The following is a 16665-nucleotide window of genomic DNA, read 5'->3' as shown; positions in this document are numbered from 1 at the left end:
TCACGGTTTCAAATCTACACACGCCCATATGTCTTTCAGCAATACACGATGCGCGTCCCAGGACATGACATTAGCAAACTCGTCGGTGGTCTTGATGAACTTGCAATGCTTATGCTCCATTTCATAGTCCCATTTTCCTAAAAGGTCATATTCCACAACTAGGTCTTCCATTGAAAGTTCCAACTTCTTCTGCTCGGTGGCCAGTGAGAGCCCGCTATGTTTGTACGCTTTTGCGAAAATCACTCCAAGCAGAGACCCTGGAGGAAACAAGTTCCACGCGTCTCTTGTGTTCCAGAGCCTCAGATACCCCGTATCCAGGTCCATGGAAACTTTCCTGATCTGTGTTGTTTTCGAGACTTTGTCATACATGTCAGCCATGCTGTTTGACCACAGTTTCGGCGAATTGAAAGTCACAAGCACATTTGGAATCCCCAGATGATGGAAGTTCAAACTCACAATGGAAGCTATGGATCCACCCATAGAGTGGCCCAAAAAGACCAGCTTGTAGTCTGGATACTGCTGCTTAGTATTTATATATTGAACAAAGATTTCTTCGAACATCCGATTTGCAATGTTGAAGTAACCAGAGTGCACCCTGTTGGACTTGAGGTAGTTGCTCCAATAGTAGGACCAGTATTTGTTCTTGTAAACGCTGTAGAGATCTTGGACGAGATCAGGACTGAGCTTCTTCTTGACGGATTTCCAAAACCCTTCTTTGTATACAAATGGCCAATAAACTGCTGCTTGATCTTGGTAGATGGTGATATAGTCTGTCAGTTTGAGATCACTGCGGAACGAAATGACGATCTTCTGGTACTTGTGGTCCACATAGATCAGACTGTTGGCATTTAGCAGATATTGGAGCCAGTCGAGCTTCTTGTCCGGTTTTCGAGTACTGACCTTAGCTACCACCTCCACAGAGGTTGTGTTGTTAGGTATATCTGTGAGAGTTTCTAATTTGGACGGAAATTGCAAGCTTGTGGAGAACGTGTTGGATGGTAGCTTGAGAGCTTTGTACTTGTTATCGCAGTTTGTGATCTGCAAGAGGGAGGCCAAGTGCTCCAGATAGTCAAAGACATCTGGATCGTTCAACTGGACGCCTTGGGGCTGGTGTCGACTGATGATTCTTGAGATGTCCCAGGAAGTTGAGAATCCGGGCCCTGTCGCTGGAAGCGACTGGTTTGCCGGTATTGGCTGGCAACACACGGCAGAAGCAAGCAAGGAGACCAATCCGCAGACAGACAAGGCGATCATGACACCGATATGATGCCCACATGTGCAAGCTTGGACGTTATATATCGATGGTAGCAGCCCATTTATTCTGTTCTGCCCCGATTGGCCGATCGGCGCGTCGATGGTGAGGAACCTAAAATTAGCAACTTGCAACAAAAACTTTAAATAAATAAGGAAACTGTAATAAGCACGGTGTGACAAGAGTCTTATGTCATCATGGGCAGAAGAAAGATTGAGATCCAACCGATTAACGACGAACGGAACAGAACGGTGACTTTCGTGAAGCGAAAAGCTGGACTATTCAAGAAGGCACACGAGTTATCGATCCTGTGTAAGGTTGACATAGCTGTGATAATTATTGGACACAACCACAAGGTGTATGAGTACTCCTCCAATGAACCGCAGGCCGTCATTGACAAATACCAACAGAGCGAGCAGACTCAGGAGTCCAAGCGCCCCCAGGACTACGGCAATTACAAGCTGATTTCACGCTTGTCGACGAAAAAGGGCACCAGGGCCGAGACGAAGGCCGCCAAATCGGAGCCAATTGAGGAAGACATATTGGATCAGAACAGCAACTCAGATGTTGACGATGACGACGGCGATGACGACGAGGATTTCGACGATACTCCGTCGAAAAAACGGAAATTGAGTCGATCTCCTCGGACTCAAGATTCTCGTCGAAGACCGGCGTTTGTTCCTCTGAAAGAATCAGGTCAGGGCCAGTCTGCCACCAGAATGTCCAAGCGGCCTCTGTTGAGTTTGCAGATTCCAAGCAACGATCGGTCGTCGTCTGACAGTGCTATCACGGTGACAGCTTTGGAGTCAAGCTCGATCAACAAGGACAAGGACAACGAAAATACCGATGCTACGGGGACTACACAGGGTACGCAGAACTCGAAGAAAGTAAGCATTCTCGCGACCCCAACGTCCAACTCGTTTTTGCCCGGTTTGAACATTGTGACTCAACATGCCCAAAACCCGTTGGACCAAGGGAACTCGTCCAACAAGTCCACGCCGGTGTCTGCTACAATGCCGCACGGACTGTTTTCGTCTATCCCGCAAATGTCTCCTACCCAGATCCTCCCTACGCCGATTTTCCCGATGGGGAGCTCTCAACAGCAACACATGGCGCAGCAGCAAGGATTTGGGCCGTACAGTGCCAAGTTCCAGCCCAAATCCACCCCTGGGGGAGGGCAGCCGTTTTTCAACTACACAGGCGACACGCCTGTGCTAGCATCTGGGTTACCGTCGGGATTGCCTTCCAGATACCTGGACATGTTCCCGTCTCCTAACGTGTACTATAGTCAAGAGTGGTCGATACCCATGGGGACCGGTAATACTCCGTTGCCAGGAACCGGCCCCCACATGTTACCGGGCGTTGCTGGCCAGCCGCCGCCAGCGCCGGGAGGTCCGCAAGCGCAACCGCCGCAGCAGGGTACATCCAGCGCGGGGGATTCTGCGCAGAAAACGGCTCCGTCCACGTCTACAGGCAGCAGCTTTGCGGCGCCGCTGACGGGCAACGGAGCCCCAAACCAAGACGGGAACTTCTCTACGTTGACGACACCGCTACAGGTGATCGGGTCCGCCATATACAACCAGGCTGCCCAGGTTGCCGAGCGACGAGACAGCGACAAGTAGGCAGTGTACAGTATTTAGAGCTTTAACAATTATTGAAAATTCACGTGACCTCGAGCAGGGCTGGGAACAATTTTTTTCACACTTGTTTTTCCATGAAAAAAAATTCGTGAAATATTCTCTACTAAAGATGAAGGTAGGTAGCTAGAAACGCACCATATAGTATACTAACCATGCAGTTGAACATCGCTTACCCAGCCAACGGTACTCAGAAGAGTATTGACATCGAAGATGAACACAAATTGAGAGCTTTCTTCGAAAAAAGAATGGGCCAAGAGGTCGAGGGAGATGCCGTGAGCGATGAGTTCAAGGGCTACGTCTTCAAGATCACTGGTGGTAACGACAAGCAAGGTTTCCCAATGAAGCAAGGTGTGATGATCCCAAACAGAGTTAAATTGTTCTTGACCAAGGATGTCTCCTGTTACAGACCAAGAAGAACCGGAGAGAGAAAGAGAAAGTCTGTCAGAGGCTGTATTGTTGGTAACGACCTTGCTGTCTTGTCCCTTGTTGTTGTTAAGCAGGGTGAGCAAGAGATCGAGGGTTTGACCGATGCTCAGGTTCCAAAGAGATTGGGTCCTAAGAGAGCCAACCACATCAGAAAGTTCTACGGTTTGACCAAGGAGGATGATGTCAGACAGTTCGTCGTTAGAAGAGAGGTTGTTAAGGGTGAGAAGAAGTACACCAAGGCTCCAAAGATCCAGAGATTGGTTACTCCTCAAAGACTCCAGAGAAAGAGAGCTGTCAAGGCTTTGAAGATCAAGAACGCTCAGGCTCAAAGAGATGCTGCTGCTGAGTACGCCCAATTGCTTGCCCAGCGTCTCCACGAGCGTAAGGCTGAGAAGGCTGAAATCAGAAAGAGAAGAGCTTCTTCGTTGAAGGCTTAAGGATTGTAGACAGGCTACCGGCTAGAAAAAACTTTTAGGTTGTGTATTTATCTACATCATAATCAATTATCACGTTATTAAAGCTTTTGGCGCTTATCGATCTCCGCCAGCCGCTTGATGTTGTCGTATATTTCGTCTGTGCTGAGTCCATCCCCGTATTTCATCTTGGACTCGTATTTTTGCTTCTCTTCCTTGTACTTTGGGTCTCTGAGCAGAATGCTTAGATGCTGGCCAAACCTGCTTTCTGGGATCAGCTGCCCTGTGAGCGGACAAACCACCTGTCTTTCTCCGCTCTTGGCGTCCACAGAGTACTTTGTTTCCTCGCGCTTGCGCTTCAAACGAGACTCGCCCGCAGATCGGATCTTCATTCCCTGCCGAACAGTAACTGTGGGGGTGTCAGGAGTGGATGGTTTCTGCTCGTCGTATGTCGGTATCTCTTCCTCCTCATCCTCCTCTTCTTCTTCTTCTTCTGCCTCCTCTCCCTTGTCGACCAACGACCGGTACTCCAGCTCGCCCCGATCAAGCGGGACGCCCAGCTGGGCCACCTCGTCCACCTCGGAAAACTCGATCGTCTCCACCACCACAAAGTCCTGCCAGTCGATCGACGCAAACTCCAGCTGCTCTTTCTCCAGCCGCTGTTTCTGTCGCGACTCCTCCTCTTTTGCCTCGGCCATCTTGCCCGCCCGCACGTAACATCGGTCCAGGAACCGCGTCGTGCTAAACCCGTCCAGCTCTTGCTTAATCTGGCCCTCTTCCTCAAGAATCAGCCGGTACGACCCCAAATACCGCTCAAACACCTTATGCAGCGAGTGCGACGGCCTGAGAAACTCAAACTGCAGCGACTGTTTCTTGTCGGACGAAACGTGCTTCTCCAGCTGCTCTATAAACGAGTCTCCATTAACGGCCACAAACTGTGCCGCAAGCTTCATCATGTCCAGATCCAACGCCGAAACCTTTCCCGGGTCAACTATAAACCGCAGTTCGTGTGCCTCGGGGACAGGATCCCCCTCTTGTGCGGACACAGTACCCTCTCTTAGCTCTGTCAACAGGTTCTTATAGTAGCCATGATATTTATCATTTGGGTGGAGAAACGAAAACTTGGAGTTACCTTCCTCTTTCTTGGCAAGTCTTGTTTCCAAAGCCTCGCCGTTGCGAAACACAAAGCGCGCTGTTTCGTCGATAACCGTTCGTATCTCCTGAGGAACAGACCCAGTCATTATTTTAAAAAAATAAATGCGACGCGACGAAATGTTTCAATTTGGCGTCGCTCCGTTATCTTCCATCTGATGAATGTTCTTCTCTCGACAGTACGAAGCGAGTCGAAATTAACGCGTAAGTGTGCTGCTAGCCGCCCAATTCTAACCGCCAGAACTCGACATCTGTCAGGACCAGCCTGGTTCGCGCATCCGGCTCGCCAACCCGTCAACGGCCCCTTACAGCTCGCTCTATTCGGCCGCCACAATAGAGCAGATCACCCCGTTCGCCCTCAACAACGCCAAATACATCGCGATCGGCCGCCAGGGCGGCCTCATAGACATCTACGCGGAAAACGCCTCATCGCCGCGCGTCTCGCTTACTGAAAACCTCAGGCTCGGAACAGACTTTATGGTGGCTCTCAACGTGGTGGACCATTTCCTCATCAGCTGCAGTAACCGCGGCCTCGTGACCGTGTACGACATCCACCAGCTTATGCGCGACCAGGAACTCGAAGGAGGCTTTTTCCTCCTCATCGAGGATCCCGTAGAGTTCTGCTGTCCGCTGGATAGCCCGTTCAAGTTTGTCACCGGGGGCTACAATAACAGTCTCGAAATGTACGATATTCGAAAGGACTACGAAAGCCATCTACGTCAAACTGCAGAATCAACTTTTCTTAGAGTGTGCAGAAGTATCATCACCACAAAACCAGTGTACAAAACGTCGACCCCTAAACAGAACGGCGACTTTCTGTGGCTCAAGAACGCAGTGGTGATCAACGAGCCGCCTACAGACGACGACGTCACCGTCCTGGCAACAACCAAGTTCGGCAAAATGCTTGTTTATAAACCGTTCCTCGCTAAGGTGCCCATCCAGATATACCAGCTGTCAACGCACTCGGTCAACCACATCTTCACGTTGCACAAATCCAAAATTCTGTTCATGGACTCGTTCAACCTGATTGGAGTGTTTGACCTCGCTGCAGAGAGAATCGTGAAACGGTTCGAGCTCCCGCTGATCGGATCCATTGCTGCGCTCGACTGTGTGCGCATCAACAGCTTCTCGTTCTTGCTTGTTCTGGTCTCGCTCGACAAATCCATCAGAGCATACAGACTCACGCTTCCAAATTGCACAATGACACTCATCAACATCGCCAAAGTGCCATCGATCGTGCCATGTCTCAAAGTGCTCGATTTTGACGACATGGTCCACCGCCTTGACTTCAAGTATTATGATTCAAAATGACTCTATTTCTGACCCATCACGTCAACGTATCCTCGCCGTGGACCTCTCTTTGACCTACGTGTAGTGGACATCGATAGTAGCTCCTCGATGTTGTCCGACTTTTTGGTACCATTCACTGTTCCCGGCGTGCGCGCACTTGCTGGGCCCGGCGCACCTGGAGGTCCTGGTGGAGCAGGACTGCTCGACGGTTCGTTCAAAGGAGCCCGCGGAACATTAGCCTCAGAAACAATCCTCTTCACCGGAGGCGGAGGAGGCGTGTCGGCGACCTGCTCTTCAGGTGGAGCGTTTCTGTTGACCCACCTCTTTAACTTCTCGTCGTAATCAAGAGTCATCTGTTCTCCCAGTTTGGCCTTGATAGGCTTTGGTTGGTCATCCTTCTTTCTTCCAAGCCAGCCAAACCACGAGCCACCGTTTCCATCAGGTCCTTTTTGTTGCTCGTTCTTCTTGGCCTCCTCTTCCTGCTTCTTCTTGGCCTCCACCTCAGCTTTTCTCTTGGCTTCTTCCTGTCTCTTCCTCTCTGCCTGCTTGGCGTCGACATCCTCATCGTCGTCGTCAACCACGTCGTCGTAGTACTCGTCGTCATTGTCTTCGGCATGATACCGTTTCTGATCGGTCACAACTAATGCTGGAGACTTGGCAGCCCCTCTGAATGGAGCAGACGGAGGCTCAAACATGCTTCTCAAATGGTTAGCAGTAGCTCCGTGGAACGAAGCTGCCGGTCTCAAAATTCTACCGGTAGGTGGAGGCAGAGGCTCATCGTTAGCTTCAGACTCGAAATCTGAATCTCTCTCAATTTGCTCCTGCTCTGGTTCAGACTCTTTCTGTGTTTCTGGCTCAGGTTCATCCACCTTGTCTTCGTTCTCCAACTTCTTTGCAGCTTCGATTTCCGCTGCAGTAGGAGCATGGTAACCACCATAACTGTAGAAGTCGTACGAATCCATGTCAGGAATCTGTGAGTCCTGAATATTGGAGTCTTCAAGAGACTGGGTGGATTCAGCCATGATTGTGTTTGAAGGCTTGTAACGGCTTTCCTTTGCCACGCCGTTTGATTTCTTAGACATCACCTGAGCATAAGGGTTGTAAACCTTTTGTTTAGGAGGTGGATGACTTGCAGCGGCTGCTGGAGCACGCGGTTTGCTAACCTCAGGTGCTGTTGAAGGATCGTTCTCGGACTCTGGATCAGGAAGCGGATTAGTTGACGAGGTGGTCGATGCTGCTGGAGAGACGTTAATTGAGTCGAACTGAGTCGTGACTGGCCTATAAGCTGAAGGCTGCTGCACGTTGATGTCGGTTCTGATCGAGGAAAATGATTCTGGATAATTATCAACACTATCCTCGTTTTCAGGGGGAGCCACGGGCGCAACAGGCTTTGCTGGCTCAAGCGAAGCATGCTCCTTCCAAGGTGAATACTTCGAAGGAGCAGCTTTTTGTGGAGGAGCCGGGTTTGAGTTTTGTTGTGGATCATATGGGCTTTCCAGTTTGTTGGCCTGTGCAGATTCGTATCCAATGGTGGATGATCTCGCTTGCAGACCAGGTCTTCTAGGTTGGTATGGGTTTCCTGCTGCTGGGAAAGGTTGTGGTGCCGTTTGAGCAACCTGCGGAGGTGGCGCTGGAGCTGCCTCATGTTTTGGCATGGAAGCATAAGAGCTGGAAGCAGACAACGGCGCAGTGCTCATAGTGATCCGGCTGCTATCGATACCACTGTCGATCGCCGGAACTGGGGCATATGGTGTACTCTTCTTAGATTTAGATTTGGCCTGCGAGTATGGTTGATATGACTGCACCAATGTGGAGTTAGATGAAGTTGTTGGAGCAGAATGAGAGTGCGACGAAGATGCATATGGTCCAAAAGATGCTGCCCGAGACAACGGTTGATGTCCTGACATGATAGGTTGGGACTGCGGCTGCATGCTAACAAGATCCAATTGCGACTGGTTACGCGATGGAGCCGGGCTGTATTTCGCAAAGACACCTTCTGAGCGGGCTTTTTTACCGTCCTCAAGTTCCTCCCCAGCAACAAACTTGTTGAAAGATTTGTCCAATTGTCCCCAAACTTTGTCAAATCCTGATCTTCCAAGCTTGCTACCAAACCAGCCAGAGGCGTCCACTTCTGTTTGGGAAAGTCTTTCCATCAGCTTTGCGCTTTCAAGAGCAACATCTGGATCAATATATGCGCCTCTTGATTTCAATGAAGAGCTGAAATGGTCGACATAGCGTTTGGCTTCCACGAAGAAACCAAGATCTGCCAAGTAGGAAGCATGGCGAATTTCCACAGATGGTATGTGAGGGAATCCGTTAGGGAATGCAGGAGGGACATTTGATGAAGACTGCAAGATGTAAGAGTATAATTCCTCAACAATCATCGAGTCGATATCACTTGGAGATTGTGTCTGGTTCTTTGGAATTAAAGGAAGTCCAGAAAGCATGAAACACACCTTGCTGTAGATTTCGAATCCACCCTCCGCCAATAGGGATCCAACTTGAACCAACACGGTAGCAGGATTTTGATTGTTCAAAAGTATGAAAGGAATAATGGATCTGAAATTATCCACAATCCATTCTTCTTTACCATGGAACTGTTCAACACTAAATCCGTCGTCGCTTGACGATTGCAAACACATACTCAAATTTTGTTGGAGTATGTCTGAAGGATCGAATGCCCGTGAAGTGTAAAGCTTCACAACTTTTGTAAAGGTATCAGAGCTAATCATATTTCCAAGGATCAAAGCCACTGCCCAGTCTTCTTCCACGATAGCCATTTGCAGAGCATTTGACTTATCTCCAGTTTCCAGGTACTTGTGTAGATTCAAAACACCGCTTTGGTCAAGTTTGTGCGCGTTGAACGGTTTCTGGTTAGGAATAGTGAAGTTGCTCAATTTGGAGAAATCAATAGAAGCGTTTCTGTTCTGGTTGATCGACAACACGGGATTGAGAACTTGGACTATGCCCTGAAGATACGCTTCCTGAACGAAATCGCCTGGCTTACTAATATTGGCAACCATGACCTTTAGAACTGCCCAAAGGATCTGCGAATCTGTCGTAAATGGACCTTCAAGTTCTGCCCCGCATGAAACAAGCTTGTCACTGATCCATTTCTCAACATCCTTCTTCTTGGTTCGATTTTTCAGCAATGGACCTGGGAACTGTTGAACAAGCGAATGATTTCCTATAGCGACGGTTGTGTCCAGGATTTTTACATCATGCTTTTGATGACCATACCCATCCGAAGCTGGAATCAAGTAAGCCACCTTGTTACCGGCAGAGAAACTGAATAATGGCCATTGTCTTCTGACCAAGTTTTCAGGATTCACCACAACGGGAGCAGGGGCAGAATGAATTGATGGTGCAGTAGTTTTCAGCGAACCGTGTCCAGCACTTTTTGAGGGAGGCAAGAATGCTGTCTTCTTGTTATTTGCAAATGAAGCAGAACTTGTATCTGGTTTAAGATTGTCGCCGTAGACCGAGTCTAGTGGCTGGTAATGGTTTCTCGTTTGTCCAACAGGAGCTGGAGACGGGAACGTTTTTGTCTGCGGAGTGTATGGAGAATACTTTGTTGGCGGTTTCTGCGGATTCGTAGAAATATGGAGCTGGGGCTGCTGGATTCCAATATGATTATTCTGGGCTGTTTGGTGATGTCCCTGAATATTGGAAGAAGGGATCACTGGACTAACAAGCTTTCCGATCGGCGATTTATGTGGAACAGGAACCACGTTCGCCTGAACAGGGGGGTTTGAGTTTACAGAAAGGGTTCTTGCATGTCCCCCAACCTCTGCTGGAGCATATGGGTTGGTAGACTTTCTGGTACGTGGACCCGAACTAAGGCCTGCTTGTGGAGGAAGAGATAGAGCAGGCTCTTGCGCAGCTGCAGGGCTTGCATTCTGAACAATTGGTGCATAGGGACTGGCTTTGGTCACCTCGGGTGAAAGCCTGTACGGATTCTTTGGTCCAGATTGGGATTTCTTATGCTCATATGGGTTTTTAGGATGCTGAACGGTGGTCGCAATGTTCGGAATAGGCAATTCCTCAAAGAAGTTCTTTTGAGACTTCGGTGCAGGTTTGATTGGTGGAGGAGTTGAACGGGTTGATGAAACGCTCCCCATTCTTGGAGGAAGCCTATTAGCCTGCGGTATTGGTGATGCAAAAGATTGTGGATGACTCTTCTGCATTTCAATCATGGTATACACATTTTGTTTTGGGGTAGCCACCTTAGGAATAGGGGCATGCTTAGCCAGAAGCTCCGCTGGGAAATCATATGCATCGGTTTTCTTCTTCTCCTTTTCGAGCTTCTCTTTTATATGAGAAGGTGGCTGGATGTGAGCTGCCGGTTGAGGAGGAGATGTGAGATAACTTGGTTGTTGCGGAACGTATCCTTGCTGGCCCTGCTGTATCGGTTGCACAGGCTGGCCAATTGGCACGACCCGAGGTGCATACGGCGACGCAGTGTAGGCTTGTGGGGTGTATTTCTTTGCAGTCACCGGGGCTGGTTCTTGAGGCGCAACAGAGGCAGGCTCGTCTTCCAGGAAATCGTCGTCAAGAACATCGTCCAACAGGAGCTCGTTGTCTGACTCTAAAAAGCTGAACTTGTCATCCAAGTTGGTCTCCTTGACAGGCTCTTGTGTTTGCCCTTGCGAGGTTTCCTCCAACTGCTCTTCAGTAGTCTCAACTTGAGTATGTTCCAAGACATTCGCACTCTCCTGTGCTAGTTCTTGAGCCGGTTCCACGACTTCGGACTCTTTGGTCGACTCCACTGGCTCTGTGCTTTCCACCGGAATATCCCATGGCATAGTCTCGGTACCCTTTTCATCCTCCCACGTTAGAACGTCTTCTACTTCGGGTTCAGCAACAGGAACAGTTTCAGTGATTGTTTCAGGGACTGTCTCAGGGACTATTTCAGGGAGAATATGTGGTTCCTCAACTGGGTCTTGCTCAAGCAGTGGGTCTTTTGAAAGAGATCTCTCAATTGCAGACTCGGCTGGAGTATTATTAGTTTCCGCGAGTATTTCGGTGGATGGAACAACGTCTTCAACAGCAGGTTCAGAAATCTCCTGCTCAACAGGCTCAGAAACCTCCCATGGTAATGGCTTTGGGGGCTCTTCCTCCCAAGGAAGGGATTGTGCTGGTTCCGAGTCCCATGGCATATTTCCCTCTGAGGACTTTTCATTAGTATCTGGGAGAGCTGGGCTCGAGGCACCCACCTGTTCAGCAACGTCTTGGTCTTTTGCAATTTGTTCATCACTCTTTACCTCGTGATCCGTCTCAAGAATAGGTTCCGCCCCTTCGGGAAGCGTTTCTGGAACCACATCGGGAACAGTTTCCGACACAGGTTCGTCTATCACAGGTTCCGGGACCGTCTCTGTCTCAGTGACAGACTCAAAAACCTGTTGTTCGTGCACAGGCTGTTTCTCAACGACACTTTGCGGTTCAGGTTCTGATTGTTCGGAAATTGGATTTGAAGAATGGTCACCATTGATGGCTGGCTCCTCCACCACGTCCGCTTGACTATCTTTTGCATTGGTTATGGCCGGCTCTGCCGAGAACTGTGGTATTTGCTCGGTCTCGTCAATCTGTAGAGCGTTCAGGATTTGTTCCGAAGAAGGTTGGTGCTCTTCTCGTGTTTGCTCGACAGTGTCCAGATCTGTGGTTGGAACGACCTCAGCCACAGAAACAGGTTCAACAGGGGTCTCTTTAGCAACGGATTCAATCTCCCGAGAGTCACTGGCAACTTCAGATGATACGATTGGATCCTCAACCGGTTTGGTAGCAGTCTCGTCCTGTAAAGGTTCCTCCTCATGATTGTTGTTGATCTCCGACAACGACGAGACAATCTCGTCGTCCTTGGATACAATGCTGTCGTGAGCACGTGGCTGTGTATCTTCGAAACCAAAGTTCAAAGATTCAGCTTCATGAGACATGTCTAGTTTGTTTTCAATAGGCCGTTTGTCTCAATGTGTTTGGCTCTTGTGGTTATTTTCAATTTGTTTATTTTCCTGCCATGGATCTTAGTGTCAGCAAAAAAAATTTAAGCAATAAGAAAAATTCAATTATAATCATGATCGCAGTGGCTAAACCTCCCAAGGGCCCCAAGGGCAAGCCCAAAATGGTTTCCGAAAAGGAGAGATTTTTACAATGTTGTGGAGATATCTCTCTGGAACTTGTTGCGTCGCTGAATAATTCAAAGGATATCAACTTGAATGGACTGATTATCAGATATTCTAAGAAGTACAAGCTCAAACAACAACCAAGACTCACAGACATCATTTCTTCTATCCCCGATCAATACAAGAAGTACTTATTACCAAAACTGAAAGCCAAGCCAGTCAGAACAGCTTCAGGAGTCGCCGTCGTGGCAGTCATGTGCAAACCTCATAGATGCCCCCATATTGCCTACACTGGTAACATCTGTGTGTATTGTCCTGGTGGTCCAGACTCGGACTTTGAGTACTCCACCCAGTCATACACCGGTTACGAACCAACGTCCATGAGAGCCATCAGAGCAAGATACGACCCATACGAACAGGCAAGAGGAAGAATCGACCAGTTGAAGCAAATCGGTCATTCTATTGATAAAGTCGAGTATATCATCATGGGAGGAACGTTCATGTCTCTTCCAAAGGACTACAGAGAAGATTTCATTGTCCAGTTACATAATGCATTGACAGGTTACAATGGTACCGATATCGATGAGGTGATCAAGTTTTCCCAGCAGTCTCAGACCAAGTGTGTTGGTATCACTATCGAGACTCGTCCTGACTACTGTACAGAGACCCATCTTGACGACATGCTGAAGTACGGGTGCACCAGATTGGAGATCGGTGTTCAGTCAGTGTATGAAGATGTTGCAAGAGACACTAATAGAGGACACACGGTGAAGGCCGTTTGCGAGACGTTTTGCTATGCCAAGGACGCTGGATACAAGGTTGTTTCGCACATGATGCCTGATTTGCCAAATGTTGGAATGGAAAGAGATTTGGAACAATTCAAGGAGTATTTTGAGAACCCTGATTTCAGAACAGACGGTCTGAAGATCTACCCAACTCTGGTGATTAGAGGTACCGGACTGTACGAGTTATGGAAGAAGGGTCTTTACCGGTCGTACAATGCCAACATGCTGATCGATCTGGTTGCCAGAATAATGGCTTTGGTTCCTCCTTGGACAAGAATCTATAGAGTCCAGAGAGATATTCCAATGCCATTGGTGACCTCTGGTGTTGACAACGGAAACCTGCGTGAGCTTGCTCTGGCCAGAATGAAGGATTTTGGAACAACTTGCAGAGACGTTCGTACAAGAGAAGCAGGAATTCAGGAAGTTCACCACAAAGTGCAGCCAGACCAGGTTGAGCTGATCCGTCGTGATTACTACGCAAACGGCGGATGGGAGACGTTTCTGTCGTACGAGGATCCTAAGCAGGATATTCTGATCGGATTGCTTAGACTTCGTAAGGCATCCAAGAAATACACTTACCGCAAAGAGTTCAAAGGCCAACAAACGTCCATTGTTAGAGAACTTCACGTTTACGGTTCTGTTGTGCCGTTGCATTCCAGGGACCCACGTAAGTTCCAGCACCAGGGATTCGGTACGTTGTTGATGGAAGAGGCTGAGAGAATTGCCAGAGAAGAGCACGGGTCGTCGAAGATCAGTGTCATCTCTGGTGTTGGTGTGCGTAATTACTACAAACGGTTGGGCTACGAGCTGGACGGTCCATACATGTCGAAAGATCTATCGGACCTATCTAAGTGAGGGCTCTATACTGGAGCAGATTTCCACATATCCTTTGAGATCGTCATAGGATCTTATTCTGCTACCACTGAAAAAGATTCTCCAGTTGGTTCCAGGAATGCAATAGTTACTTGAGGACCGGTCGAAATACCACTTGTTGACCGGATTGTTCTGTCGTGACCTCCACAGCAGCTCGTCGGAGTACGTGGTGAGCAGAGATTTGAACACAATGTCTGCTATTCCTGGAATCCCTTGCAGTTTGCGTAACACGGCAAACTTATCAAGATATGGTACTTTTCGACCTCCCGCTTCTTCCCAGGTGACAATTGCGCCTCCCTCATAGTCTCCGGCGATGATAATTGCTGCGATTTTGCCGTTGACTCTGTTCAAATAGTGTTCCACGTCCAGAGTCTTGCCAAACGAGTCGTTTATAAGATTAACTAATTTATTGAGATCGACGATTTTTCGTCGGTCGAATTCCTTCAGATCAATCCCTTTTCCACCTGGCTGGTCATCTGACAAGTAAACTGTCAGCGGTGTTCCTCTTTTGATAACTGTGGTGTTTAGTTGCGGAGTCTTTTTCAAATTGACTGGCAATGACGACGAGATAACTGGACGGTCCGTCAGAATGTTGTAGATGATCGGATTGGTGACTCTTTTGCCGTGTTTCAGTGTTGCTATTGTCGGGGTGGTGATCAACCCGGTGGCAGTTGGTTGGATAGCAAGTAGCTCGTTCATCTCTTTCAGATTTTGAACATGGATATTTCTCTGTTTGGCGTCCAGATGTCCGATGTTGAGCTCAGAAATAATATCGTCGTACTCTTGCAATAAGTTGATGTAGACGTGACTCGACTGGAACCGTTCTAACGAGGGGATACCGCCGTATTCCTCAACATAAATAATTTTCTCCACCGAAAGCAGGTCTCCTTGGTTGGCATCGGAATACTCCTGGTTGACCTGCACCAGATTCTGAGAAACACGCTTCAATGTCTCAAACGGACTTAGAACACTCTCGTTGCTGTGCTGGTCGACGCTAACAGGGAAAATCACCGGGATTATCCCTTGAAGCAATGGAACAACAAGTAGCTCTGGAATTGAGAATCTGTCCGACTCAAAAAGTCCACGGACAGTCCGCAATTGGAGTCCCTCGTTGCGGAAGATATTCACCAGCGTGTCGCATTGTTCCGTCAAGTCCTTGATCACCATTGTGTTTGTTTCACTGCCAATCTCGTGTTTTCCATCCAATACCAAAACAGGCGACACTCCCAGCTGGATCATTTTGTTCAACGTCAAACCGATCCCGTGCATCGTGTCCACATCGAGATGTCTCAACGGCGGGATTCGAATCAACGCTAGTCGGAGAGTATCCGAGAGCTGAATCTCAGACCTCTGAGTCACCGTTGGAAATTGGATGTTGGTGGTGCGCGAATATCTCAACAACAAATCGTCGATCACCTTGTCATGCTTGTACGTTTCCGGAGTCTGTGTGCCGGTGACAAGGCGGTTTTTTGTCTCGTATATGTCGTTTTCTCGAAGTAACGGGTATTTTGAGAGATAATTTCGTGCTTCTCTCTTAGTTGCCGTACTACTCAGAATAGTGAGAATGAGATCTTTCTTTTCCTCGCTTGTCTTCACCGGATTTGCCTCAAAGGTCGGAAGACTCGATACCGACCGCCGCAGCCAACGTGACCCCAATCTCAACGCACCAGTATGAATCATCCAGATTATTTAATCTCCAAACTTAATTCTCGCTGTGCAAAGATGTTACCCCGGATAGTGGCGTGCGGATCGATCGAATCAGGTGCTCCTCCTTTTTCGTATTTATTGTCTTTTAAAGTTGCCGAGGACTTTAATAAATCTCGTTATGGATGAAGAACCACCAATCGCCAGTCAAACGCCAATTGAGTCGTTCTACCGGCCTCTTTTGAGACGCAGTTCAACAAATAATTACAAGTCCGAATTGGAGGCTCACACTCATAGACAGAACGACCTTCCGGAACAACAGCTCCAAAGACGCCAATCTGAGGAGCTGAGCTTTGAAAGAATGCGGTCCCAGGTTCACCGACACCAATTGTTGCATAATGACGACGATTCGGCCTCGGTGATCTCGAGTCCCTCTTATGAGACCATTTCGGGGCAAAGAACAAGTTTGAGCCAGCCTGATCCGCAAGTTTCCGAATCCAAGCCCAGAAAGTCGGATCAGTTTTTTGAGTCAAGGCCAGTTCCTGGGGTTGGAAGACGGCTGTCATTCAAGTATGACGACTACAAAAAACAGATGTTGAACAAAAGCATGGAGAGTAAACGATCGGCTTGAAGCACTAAGCTGGGCGAAACCGGTGTGGTTGAAATTTAGCTGAATTATGGAAAAGTTGCAAATGGTTGCATGGATTCCCTTTTTTATTGTAATATGTAAGTTAGCTATCAAGTATGATCAAGAAAAACTGATTTTTCTTTGTTTTTTGATAATTACCCCATACTCTTTATGAATGCAGATAATTTGGACGCCGAATATACAGATGATGAAGGTAAGTTGGTGTTTAGATGTTGCTCTAACCGTTAGATCTTCTGGCGTTCGAGGAGGCCTTGAATTTCGACGATAAGTCGGCGTTCGACGAATACTCAGCAATATCTCGTGTGAACTCGATCCCTGGCCATGAATTTCCGCCACGCAAAAGAACTCGCCGCAAATCAAGCCAACTGGAGACTCCTGAAAGTATCCTTCCATTTGAAGACACAAACTCGGTCAGTTTCAGG

At 48.3% G+C, this 16665-nt stretch overlaps 11 protein-coding genes and 2 pseudogenes across 13 annotated transcripts; 8 read left to right on the top strand and 5 right to left on the bottom strand.

Annotated features, from left to right (window-relative positions):
- Window positions 1-1254, bottom strand: OGAPHI_006174 (uncharacterized protein; the record flags this gene model as incomplete). Its single annotated transcript, XM_046207433.1, has 1 exon — window positions 1-1254. The coding sequence occupies one exon, from the start codon at window positions 1252-1254 to the stop codon at window positions 1-3; it is 1254 nt and encodes a 417-aa protein (XP_046059097.1).
- A 195-nt stretch (window positions 1255-1449) lies between these two features.
- OGAPHI_006173 (uncharacterized protein) lies at window positions 1450-2874 on the top strand (the record flags this gene model as incomplete). The annotated part of the gene is made up of 1 exon (XM_046207432.1): window positions 1450-2874. One exon carries the CDS (start codon window positions 1450-1452, stop codon window positions 2872-2874), a length of 1425 nt encoding a protein of 474 aa, XP_046059096.1.
- A 164-nt stretch (window positions 2875-3038) lies between these two features.
- On the bottom strand, window positions 3039-5597 carry OGAPHI_006171 (uncharacterized protein; the record flags this gene model as incomplete). The annotated part of the gene is made up of 3 exons (XM_046207430.1): window positions 3039-3582; window positions 3954-4897; window positions 5340-5597. The coding sequence occupies 3 exons, from the start codon at window positions 5595-5597 to the stop codon at window positions 3039-3041; spliced, it is 1746 nt and encodes a 581-aa protein (XP_046059094.1).
- OGAPHI_006172 (uncharacterized protein) lies at window positions 3045-3755 on the top strand (the record flags this gene model as incomplete). Its single annotated transcript, XM_046207431.1, has 1 exon — window positions 3045-3755. One exon carries the CDS (start codon window positions 3045-3047, stop codon window positions 3753-3755), a length of 711 nt encoding a protein of 236 aa, XP_046059095.1.
- Window positions 5445-6194, top strand: OGAPHI_006169 (uncharacterized protein; the record flags this gene model as incomplete). Its single annotated transcript, XM_046207428.1, has 1 exon — window positions 5445-6194. The coding sequence occupies one exon, from the start codon at window positions 5445-5447 to the stop codon at window positions 6192-6194; it is 750 nt and encodes a 249-aa protein (XP_046059092.1).
- OGAPHI_006170 (uncharacterized protein) lies at window positions 5792-6154 on the bottom strand (the record flags this gene model as incomplete). The annotated part of the gene is made up of 1 exon (XM_046207429.1): window positions 5792-6154. One exon carries the CDS (start codon window positions 6152-6154, stop codon window positions 5792-5794), a length of 363 nt encoding a protein of 120 aa, XP_046059093.1.
- Window positions 6195-6196: 2 nt separating the features above from the next.
- Window positions 6197-12106, bottom strand: OGAPHI_006165 (uncharacterized protein; the record flags this gene model as incomplete). Its single annotated transcript, XM_046207424.1, has 1 exon — window positions 6197-12106. One exon carries the CDS (start codon window positions 12104-12106, stop codon window positions 6197-6199), a length of 5910 nt encoding a protein of 1969 aa, XP_046059089.1.
- On the top strand, window positions 6867-7103 carry OGAPHI_006168 (uncharacterized protein; the record flags this gene model as incomplete). The annotated part of the gene is made up of 1 exon (XM_046207427.1): window positions 6867-7103. The coding sequence occupies one exon, from the start codon at window positions 6867-6869 to the stop codon at window positions 7101-7103; it is 237 nt and encodes a 78-aa protein (XP_046059091.1).
- Window positions 8103-8408, top strand: OGAPHI_006167 (uncharacterized protein; the record flags this gene model as incomplete). The annotated part of the gene is made up of 1 exon (XM_046207425.1): window positions 8103-8408. The coding sequence occupies one exon, from the start codon at window positions 8103-8105 to the stop codon at window positions 8406-8408; it is 306 nt and encodes a 101-aa protein (XP_046059090.1).
- Window positions 11203-11987, top strand: OGAPHI_006166 (annotated as a pseudogene). Its single transcript has 2 exons — window positions 11203-11357; window positions 11765-11987. Coding segments are annotated over exons 1-2 (378 nt in total).
- Window positions 12107-12243: 137 nt separating the features above from the next.
- On the top strand, window positions 12244-13932 carry OGAPHI_006164 (uncharacterized protein; the record flags this gene model as incomplete). Its single annotated transcript, XM_046207423.1, has 1 exon — window positions 12244-13932. One exon carries the CDS (start codon window positions 12244-12246, stop codon window positions 13930-13932), a length of 1689 nt encoding a protein of 562 aa, XP_046059088.1.
- OGAPHI_006163 lies at window positions 13238-16160 on the bottom strand (annotated as a pseudogene). The gene is made up of 3 exons: window positions 15863-16160; window positions 13944-15440; window positions 13238-13578 (listed from the first exon to the last, which is right to left on the bottom strand). Coding segments are annotated over exons 1-3 (2136 nt in total).
- OGAPHI_006162 (uncharacterized protein) lies at window positions 15776-16225 on the top strand (the record flags this gene model as incomplete). Its single annotated transcript, XM_046207422.1, has 1 exon — window positions 15776-16225. One exon carries the CDS (start codon window positions 15776-15778, stop codon window positions 16223-16225), a length of 450 nt encoding a protein of 149 aa, XP_046059087.1.
- Between the last annotated feature and the right edge of the window lie 440 nt (window positions 16226-16665).

The sequence above is a fragment of the Ogataea philodendri genome (genome assembly GCF_020536065.1).
Source record: "Ogataea philodendri strain CBS6075 chromosome Unknown scaffold5, whole genome shotgun sequence".
Lineage (NCBI taxonomy): Eukaryota > Fungi > Ascomycota > Pichiomycetes > Pichiales > Pichiaceae > Ogataea > Ogataea philodendri.
The sequence above is the reverse complement of the archived record's forward strand: the minus strand, read 5'-3'. Positions and strand labels throughout refer to the sequence as shown.